This window comes from Macrobrachium rosenbergii, chromosome 12, assembly GCF_040412425.1.
Source record: "Macrobrachium rosenbergii isolate ZJJX-2024 chromosome 12, ASM4041242v1, whole genome shotgun sequence".
In the NCBI taxonomy this organism is placed as follows: Eukaryota; Metazoa; Arthropoda; class Malacostraca; order Decapoda; family Palaemonidae; genus Macrobrachium; species Macrobrachium rosenbergii.
This window is the reverse complement of record NC_089752.1, coordinates 31,271,384-31,282,215: the sequence shown is the minus strand read 5'-3', so window position 1 is coordinate 31,282,215 and position 10,832 is coordinate 31,271,384. Positions and strand designations below refer to the sequence as shown.

The 10,832-nt window shown below is 36.9% G+C and overlaps 1 protein-coding gene across 2 annotated transcripts in view; it reads left to right on the top strand.

Moving 5' to 3' along the window:
- Positions 1-612: 612 nt before the first annotated feature.
- The window catches only part of LOC136844499 (transient receptor potential channel pyrexia-like), a 10,533-nt gene continuing 313 nt past the window's right edge, over positions 613-10,832 (top strand). The window contains exons 1-5 of one of the 2 annotated variants that reach the window (XM_067113821.1): positions 613-741; positions 5,215-5,278; positions 6,201-6,336; positions 7,730-7,885; positions 8,017-10,705. In XM_067113821.1, the coding sequence (XP_066969922.1) occupies positions 5,238-5,278; positions 6,201-6,336; positions 7,730-7,885; positions 8,017-10,281 (2,598 nt within the window). In that variant the 5' untranslated portion in view covers positions 613-741; positions 5,215-5,237 and the 3' untranslated portion in view covers positions 10,282-10,705. Of the gene's footprint in view, positions 742-2,361; positions 3,131-5,214; positions 5,279-6,200; positions 6,337-7,729; positions 7,886-8,016 lie in introns of those variants that run through there. The other variant, XM_067113820.1, reaches the window with a different exon arrangement.

The window sequence follows — 10,832 nt, the reverse complement described above, 5'->3', positions numbered from 1 at the left end:
GTTTCTTGATTTGATTTTTATTCTGCGTACTTTCGCAGAAAATATTCTTCCTCGTGATTTGTAATAAAGAATTCAAATTTAGTTTTTGACGTTTTTAATTTTAACTCACAATCAGTTTTTCTCAACATAACCTCCACCCCGTTGGAATGTACTCTGTGGACACCCTTGCTCATTTCAGTTGAAGTACATTTCTCTCAGCAAATGAGCCCAAATCGACCAGTGACTGCCCACTTTGGTCGAACACTGGAACTCTTGCTTTTTTGGCCAAGCCATGTTTCTCTCCACTGCGAGGAAAGAGAGAGGATGAGGTAGAGAGAAATTAAATTACTGAACACTAACAGAAATGTAGTGTATTTTCCTATCATCAAGACCCATTCACATACAAAATAATTTATGAGAAAATGTAATCTCCCTATGAAAATAAAGAGAATATCCCCACAACCAACCATTGTCAACATTCGTCAACGGTCTACCAATCACACATAAAGGCATGGGCTTCGTATGTCTCACATCCGTGCCCTACAACGACACACTTTTATCGAAATCACGTCCGCCGATTACAGCGCGACTTGGAGCCCAACGCTCAATAGCGCCTAAGGATCGTTTTCCTCAGTGTACTTCCAGTGGTCAGTTGGGACTTGACTCGATCACCGCGGATCGTTATTCTAGGATTTTATCAGTTTTGTGCCATAAAATATCCTTGAAAATTGACATTTTCAAATATAGTCAGCATGTCTATATGTAAGTATATTGTATAGCATTTTAGTTCGTTGTTTTTCAATGTGATCGGGTACATAGGTGTTGGAGGCAGCAGTAGTTTGGAAGACTGCTGCACGGGGATTCTCATTCAGCCATTATAAGATACATATGGCACAGACTAACGTCTTGTTCATCCTCTGGAGCTACCCTTTATATGGGGAACTGTTTATTGCTGATACACACACACACACACACACACACATACACACACACATATATATATATATATATATATGTACATATATATATATATATATATATATATATATATATATATATATATATGTATAATACATATATTATATATATATATAATTTATATATATACAGTATATATGTATATATAAGTATATACATAAAAATATGTATGTATGTATATACATGTGTGTATGTGTATATAGATGTAGATACATATATATATATATATATATATATATATATATATATATATATATATATATGTTACAGTCAACATGCGTAATCAGTCATTACGCGAAATGCCTGAAATTTCAGTCAGATAGCGAAATGCACTTAGGGACATTTGATCCCCCAGGAGCTAGTACTAAACACGGCGAAACAGTGAGTCACCTACACTGTTTCGCCGTGTTTAGTACTAGCCCCTGGGGGTCAAATATATTTCGCCGTGTTTAGTACTAGCTCCTGGGATCAAATGTCCCTAAAGTGCATTTCGCTATCTGACTGAAATTTCAGGCATTTCATGTAATGACTGATTACGCATGTTGACTGTATATATATATATATATATATATATATATATATATATATATATATATATATATATATATATAATATATATATACAGTATATATATATAATTTATATATATATACAGTATATATATATAATTTATATATATATATATATATATATGATTTGTATGCGTGCGTATGTACTTATTCATAGACTCATACAGAATATTTTTTGCGTAGACGAGCGCATAACTATGGGAATTTTGCAATATATCTGGCTTTTTCTGGTACATACCCAGGGCTATTTATAAATAAGCATATCCGTAATAAACCAGTTTTTCGCAGAGAAAGGAAACAAAGCAGTCCTATCCTTTCCATACGCGTCGTGCGTCATTTCCCCCGTTTCCTATTAAGAAAGTTCAGTGACTCTTGCATCACAGAATTCCACAAGCGATGTGATTGTCCAATCGCATTTTTTCCGGCTGGAGAAATACCTACGTCATTGAGAACTATTATTCGGTTAGGCTCGGAAATCATCAACATTTCTGCTTTCAGTTATCAAAAGAGTTAAGTTGAAAATGCTTTCGTTCAACGATCCACGAACCCTTCCAGTTATTTGACTAAGTTATCCTCAGAAGCATTTAAAAACGCATCACTGAAAATTAGTCTCGGAGTTTTCTCATTCGGTAGATTTACGAAAATAGCATGACCACTTAACATTGTTCGTTCTTTTACTTCTAGAATCATCTCAGACTTTAAACAGGGTGTCGTCATATCATGACGATACGTTATATAAGCCATAATAAAGCTCACCTGAAGAAATGGCCTACAGGATGCAGGGAGATACGCAGATTTCCTAACCCGAAGCAAAACAACAATACGAAGGGGATCCGTGCTATAGCAGCTGTGCGTGATGCTGCTTTTTACAGGCGAAACATTCTTTGAAAATAATACAACAATGAGACTATAATTATGGGGGATGGGGTTTCTTGAAGTTGTCAGTAAAGAATGGACAAAGATTTTCTCTGTAGGCTCCGACCTGTAAAAGGGAAACAAATAGCCTACGTTTTGCCATTTGGAGAGAAAATGGTCTCGGATTTGCTCTCTTATAACGAGAAAGAACGGGTTTCCATCGATTCTATGGGAGGATTTACGAAGAAGAGTCTGGCCGTGTGCCATCTCCAGGAAAATATTCCCAGCCATCCCACTCTCCTCTGTTTAGCGCTCTTCTCCGAAAGGACAGCTCGGAAAACGTGTTGCGTGGATTAAGACGAACGCTCTCTCGTCATTCACCCACTTAGCGTAGGGTATGACGGCGGTCATGTTTACGGGTAGAGGAAATACCCTTCGGAAAGCACCAGGGGGCTACTTAAAAGCTTGCCCGCCTCCTGGCATCTCATTATGTAAGTGACTTACTTCCTCTGCGAAAGTGTGCTGTTCTGCTCACAAAACTGCGTCCGGAAGAATCGGCTTGATTCAGAAACACCCTAGTGTTGTGTGCGTTGGTGCGATTAGGAAGCTCCATCATTTGAAAGTGTCTAATTAGTGTCGATTTGTAAAGGCTGAATCACTCTTAGTGACACCAAAGTGACTTATGTCAGTGATGTGAATTTGTGTTGAGCATATTTTATGAGAGGCTGATACCGACGAATTATTAAGGTGTAAGTATATTTTACATGAATATATACATACGTGTTCATATTTTCATACGTACACATGAATACACATGCATACTCGCATATTACCATGTACCACATGTTATCGTTTTTATATGGAAGTATGAGCGCGCATTAAGTGAAAATATATTAACATACATCATAGCATACATACTCTTAATGTTAGCTATTATCATGTATGTCTATTGAAATTTGAGTATACATTAAATAACTTTGGACAAGTGAAAATGTTTATGGAGTTCTTGAATAGATGATGCGCGTTCGCAGGCAGAAACCTTGATAGTTCAAAAGCCGTGTGTATTCAAGCAGAGAGAGAGAGAGAGAGAGAGAGAGAGAGAGAGAGAGAGAGAGAGAGAGAGAGAGAGAGAGGTTTTGTAGTGTTCAACTGAGAATGATTTTCCGTTGCCAGTAGGCTGCGATGGCAAATTTTCACCAAGCCTTTCTGAGAAAAAGTATTGCATCTCTTTATCAGTTGAAATTCAAATGAATTTTCACCACAGTTGTGAGGTTGCAAAATGTTTGAATAAGTCGTACAAAGTTTGTTGGAAAGAAGTTTCTTTGAAAATCAAGGCTAGAAGGCATTTCGGGTGACGAAGGAAATTTACGTGCAGCCCCATTTCGAATCCCTTATCTGTTGTTTACCTTTCAATATAATTTCTGCAATTTCTTTCTTTCTTCTTTTGCATTTACTTTGAAGTGATTTTGGTATTTCATAGTGATTTCAGACTTGCCAAAGTCTTCATAATCAAAATTTACTATTAAAATGACGGACGAAAAAGAGTAGAGATAGAATAACAAACTCTCTCTCTCCTCTATAGTTTTCTTTAAGTCAATCATCCTTCAGGAGGCAAGTCTTTCGATTCCTTTTGCGTAAATCCCCGCACCAATTTCTTCCCCTTTGTTTCCTCGTGCCCATTAGGACTAAATTAGATGAGGCGTCAAGTTGCTTACCCCTTTGACATCAGCAAGACACCTAAACGGAAATGATGAAGTCATTCGTTTCATTGGGGATAGAGATGCATCATAAGGTAGCGTCCCTCTACAGCCTAGGCACAGAGGAGACTAAGAAAAGAAACGGGAAGGAAGGAAAAAGGGCTGTCTCAACCACAAAGAAAGCGGCAGCTATTCTCTAGACCTTGCCTAAGAGGACTAATGCATGAGTCAGGAAAACTTAGGTAAAAAGAGAATTCCAAGGCTAGGTTACAGAAGGACGAAGATGCTCTTGAAATTGTTGAAACTGTTAATAAAAGCAAGATGGCATTTCATGGTCGATATAAAACAGCTCAGGCTGATAGCTCACGTGCGTTACTTGATTATAAAATACGCAATTTCCTTTATTGAATCTCCCTTTACTTGCACGCTTAGGTGTGTGTGTGTGTGTGTGTGTGTGTGTGTGATTGTGATATATATATGTGTGTCTAAGGTATGTACGTGTATATATATATATATATATATATATATATATATATATATATATATATATATATATATATATATAATTATAATTATAAATTGATATGGCTTAACAAAGTAGAAAACCAAGCCAAAACGGAAAATTACTCTCGTATTTCAGGCCAAAGTTTTCCCAATGTCGCCTTCTCTTTACTTAATTTTCCATCCTTTTTTAACTGGCAAGTACTCATGTATGTGTACGTGTAAGAAATTTGTGAGATTATTGCAACTAAAATATTTACGTATTTAAGTACCTATTAACGTCTAATAATTCTAATGTATCTTGGTAATTAACATCCCAAAATTTTAACAGTAAATTTATTTAGCTCACCTGTAACAACAAGTGCAGCAGCATCAGCTGCACTGATAGTAATGATTTATGATAGTAGTAGTAGTAGTAGTAGTAGTAGTAGTAGTAGTAGTAGTAGTAGTAGTTGTAGTGGTAGTAGGGTTAGTAGTATGGTAATAGTAACATCAATATGACGTAGTACCGACGATAGTATGAAGTAATTCGAGCTTTGCATTCGTCTTTTTAATAATATTTACATTAATATGAATTAGGTTCCTCAAGCGCAATTGGCTTTTATTATGTGTAATCACTGCTTTCTTTCCCGCAGGTGGTTAATTCGTATCTGAGAACATGCTGGGCAGGATGTGGCACTCCCTCCCCTGGATTCAGAGGTAAGCTCTCTCTCTCTCTCTCTCTCTCTCTCTCTCTCTCTCTCTCTCTCTCTCTCTCTCTCTCTCGCTCTAAGTACCAATGCATACACATGCATTTATTTAAAGCTTTCTACATGACTGTTATATTTATATAATTCCTTCATAATTTTCATTATACTAAATATACTTCTTGATTTTTAGTCTACATTTTTTGCATAATTAAAAGTTATTTCTAAATCAACTGAAAGATGCACTTGATACGGAAACTTCTAAATTCTCTACATGATTCCGATTTTCTCAACTTGCCCTTACTGTAAATTTCCCATTTTATAATCAATCGGAATTCTGTAAAATTCGTAAAAGCGGTTATGACTTGGACCATCGACAGATGGTCTCTTGTTTGCCAATTTTTCATAAGCCGTATTTTAGCAGAGATCTCTCACATTCACAATTGATCCCTGATCCACTTTTCTTGCCGAGAGCAACAAGATTCGCTGAACAGCAGCCCCAATATGCAGAAAATGTTTAACTCTTCGCTGTTTAACTCTTCGGTTCCAGACGTCCTTTATTCCTCACACCGTTGGACTGTGAAAGTCCCCCTGAGGATGTCGCGCAACTGGAACGCCAAAAGTTCAAGCGAAGATGCAATGCATTACTACCCTAATACAATTATCCTTGCATTTCAGTGATTTTCTTATATTTTTATCTGTTTCTTAATTTTTTATTTATTTTTTTTAGCAAGTGATCTCATCTTTCTGTATCTCCCATTGTCTTCTGTTACCTCTTTCTAATGAACACCATATTCTTTGGAAGCTTGAATTTCAAATCAATGTCCCCTGTGGGCTTGTTCCATTTGAATAGGGTTCATCTCGTGAATAATAATAATAATAATAATAATAATAATAATAATAATAATAATAATAATATGTTCTGAATTTTCCAGGGATCTTGGGGAGTACACGGATGAGCAAGAGCTGCAAGATGTGCAGGTAGGGCGTTACACCAGGGAGAACTCCAAGTCACTGGAGTCTTTGAGCGACGACATAGATGCCAATACGGAAATCCCTCCAGTTTTCTCTGTAAGTTATACGACTTATAAAACATACATACACACACATGAATGATCCCTGGCTGAATGAGACCGTGGTTCGGTCCTGTTGTGAGCCATATATGTATGTATATATGTATGTATATATATATATATATATATATATATATATATATATATATATATATATATATATATACATATATATATATATATATATATATATATATATATATATATATATATATATATATATATATATATGGCTCACCATACGTATATACTGTATATACACACACACACATACACACACGCACACATATATATATATATATATATATATATATATATATATATATATATATATATATATATATATATATATATGGCTCTAACAGGACTGAACCACAGACTTTCGAATGAGAGGCCAGGGATCATTCCAAAGACTGGGGTTCGGTGTTGTTGTGAGTCAGAAATTTATTTCTGTGAAACACGCGCTGATGTGTTTGTTAGTTCCATATATATGTATGCATATATATATATATATATATATATATATATATATATATATATATATATATATACATATACATATATATATATATACCTGTATATATATATTCCCTTCTGTGACGATGGCTCCAGAAGACAGCGTTGCCCTTTCGTATCTCAGTGAGGTTGCTAGCTCAATACCCTTCTCTACCGTGCTGGTGACCTACCACAGTCGGCTAACTTTCAGATACACAACTCACTGTGGAGACAGCGGAGACGAAGTAAAATGTAACGGAACCTGTTTAAACTGGTCAGCCACCCGCTTTCCCCCTAGAGAATCGAAACAGGACCCTATCACTTGTGGTACGAGTACCATGAGATTAGATTAGTCACAGACTTTCTTGACCAAATTCTGTTCATTTCTATTCCTGTGATTAGGATGATTTTCGTTTCCTTTGTTTTATACATCAGCCATAGCCTGCGACCAGCGTGGAACTTATAATTAGGTACCGTTCAGTACTAGAACGATGTTTAGATTTTCATTGTTCTTAATTGCAGCTACTAGGATACATGTTTCCTTTCTGCAATTATGTTTGTACTTATACATACATACATATTCACTAATATGTAAGTTTGCTTTTTGCCTGTAACGTTTCGTCAGTTTTGAATGACATTTTTATCCCTATAGCATAAAAAATCAATATGACTTTCCTTGTAGTTCTGTCAAGTTAAACATGCCCAATTCGCGATGACAGATAATGAAAAGTCTTCGCCATGTTAGTGAAATCTGTAGTGACTGATTTTTTGCCACTAAAAAGATCATATACAATGTAAGCCAAATTGTTCAGCAAATGGAGAAAATTTATGATCCGATTTCTGTTATAATCATCCACGATTTTCAAATTTATGTTAGTTTTCCCTTCTTTTTGTAGGCTCTTCAGCAGTCTGACATTGATGCTCTCGAGAAGCATCTAGATGACCTGGACTCAATTAATAAAACCAAGTGCGGAGGTTTAACCCCACTACATGTTGCTTGCCACTTCAAGAATATGCAAATACTGAAAACTATTCTAGCGCGTAAACCACTGGTAAGAGCTTGTTTGTTGCTAAAACTGCATGTACTCTGCTTTTCTTTGTTTGTATGTATGCATTATATGGCATGAAGATTTCGTAATGCTCTCTTATTAACCAAATCTCCTGTTCTGCTTCTTCACAACAGATAAACCAGTTGGATGGTGTAGGAAACACAGCGCTACACATTGCAGTGGCTGAGAAATGGCACGAAGGTGTGCAGGAGCTGCTGCAACATGGCGCCTCGCCTGATCTGAAGAACAACCCTCGAGATGCATCCATAGATATAGCAGAGACACCGTTGCACATTGCAATTCGGCAAGGCGATGAAGTTTCCACTTGTCTTATTCTTGAAACCAAGCCGGATCTTGCACTCTGTGACAGTACTCAGCGAACTGTATTGCACTTAGCGGCAAAATCTTTAAATGATAAAATCCTCAGCAAGTTACTTGATGAGAAAATTTGCCAAGAATTACTGGATGCCACAGATAACAAGGGTAATAGCATAATGCACGCAGCGTTATCAAGACTAGAGAATGAAGACGGTGCTGTAGAGAGAATAATAAGGATATTGTTTGAGGAAGGGTTAAACGTTAATAGTTTAAACCACCAGAATGAATCACCTTTATATTTAGCAGCACGAACTGGCCAAGACAGAGCACTGGAATTTCTTTTGATGTTAGGGGCTGATCCAAGAGTGTTAACTAGTCGAAAACAATCCTTGCTGCATGCTGCTTGCCGTAGCGGCAATGCTTCTTGTTTAAGAAGTTTGCTTAACACTGGCAACCTATATGATTTTGTCACTAAAGCTGATGATGACGGCAAAGAACCATTTGATTATGCGTTGCGAAGTAGTTCACTTGATTGCTGTGAACTCCTACTGAGTAATGGCGATCACTTAACACGGAAGGACAAGGATGGCATCACTAGATGTTCTCTGATTTTAGATTACATTCCCTCTGCACATGAACTTTTAAAGCATACCCTTGATAAGAGCATCACTCTATCAGACAAGGCACAACATGATCCTGATTTTCGTATCTCATTCGATTACTCTTCTCTTCTTGCACCTGTAGACGACCCCAAGCATTGCTTTCAGAGTTCCATTATCTCTGATCTGAACAGTAACAGCGATAGTGAAATGCTTCTAAAGCATCCACTGGTTGAGAGCTTCTTGTACAGAAAATGGAACAGAATCAAAATCTTCTTTTATGCCAATGTCCTCAATTTCTTCATCTTCCTTTTGATGCACTCTTTCTACATCATTTCTGTATTTAGAAGGGATCCTATGATGTTTTCTCGGTATGTAATAAACGTCTGGGTGTTCCGTTTTCTTCATGTCTTCATGTACATGTTTCTTCTCGTTCCAGAAGTGATTATCACGCTAAGTAACCCCAAGAAGCTCATAAAACACTGGGAGTCTCTAACAAAATTTGTTTCTCTCATATCATCAGCTTTTGTTGTTTTCACACCAATGGCAATGTCACATCTGGACACTCAGGAGTTCGGTTCCTTCAACATAACCAATGGTACCTCAGTTGACATCGGTAATACGACTGATGAACTGGCCAGCAAAACAAGTAGTGTCTCCTTCCGACGGCACATAGCTGCAACCTCTGCCTTTTTCGGATGGGTGGAACTGATGATGCTTTTTGGTCGCTTCCCAGCCCTAGGTGTTTACACACTGATGTTCACACGGACCGCCAAATCGATGCTTCGCTTTATGATGGCCTTTGTGACTCTGCTGGTGGGATTTGCTATCTGCTTCCTGGTGCTCTTCTACATGAATGATTCGTTTTCGTCATTTGGACGCAGTATTGTGAAAGTGCTCATGATGATGATTGGTGAAATTGATTATGCGAGTCTGGTCGATGATAAGACTCCTGTCATCAGCATCATATTGTTAGTTGTATTTTTATTCTTGGTGTCCATCTTGATGATAAACCTCCTGATCGGTGTTGCTGTAAATGACATTTCGAATCTGGAATTCTTTGGGCAGATAGAAAGGCTCTCAAAACAAGCCTCATTTCTTGAGTCACTCGAGAATCTGCTCTTCTTCCTCAGGCAGTCTAGGCTGTTCCCTCGCCGGCTTATAAAATTTTTAGGGAACATGCTTAATATCAAACCAACACTGTATATTTCTTTAAATAAAACGCGCTTTAAGAGATTTGGAAAATATAGGATTCCGGCAGAAATAATTGAAGCTGCTCTCGCCATAAGGAAGACAAACGGGGATTCCGCGTCACAAAGATGTCACCAGGATATGATAAGCAAAGAAGAAGAAACACAGAAGACGCTCAACAAGATTTTGCAAATGATGGAAGCCCTCCATTTAAACCTTGACAGCGGCGTGTTATCTTCTCCACCTTCATCATCTCGCTTAAGAATGAATTTGGCAAATGAACTGCCCTAACTAGCCGTAAAGAGACAAACTTATCTTCAGTCGTGATCATATTTGTGTATGTTTTACAAGTTTAGTTGAGTCACGATCAACTCCATGCATAAGAAAGGTGTGGAAGGAAACGTGGATGCTCACTGAATCTGTGATTTCTGTGTTTTATCTGCAAACAGAGTGCTCAACAAATTACCAGGTTCATGTCCATTCTAGGATACATGAAAGAATTTAAAACAGTTAATACTTATTTATGCGTGCATTCAGAATAAGGTATGCATGTATGCATGTACACATGTACCATTGATCAAATTCAAATCTCGCTCCAGAGATTATTTCTGTGACTTACAAAAGTTATCGTAACGAAGGTACAGTACTTGATTCTTGGAGTGCTGATGCAATAACGCTTTAAAAAAATTTTCTGCACACGCTAATTTGTCATAAAGGGAAAATATTTTCATTATTTCTAAGGTAATATTTAACTGAACACTGCACACATGCATATGCTATATATATATATATATATATATATATATATATATATATATATATATATATATATATATATATGT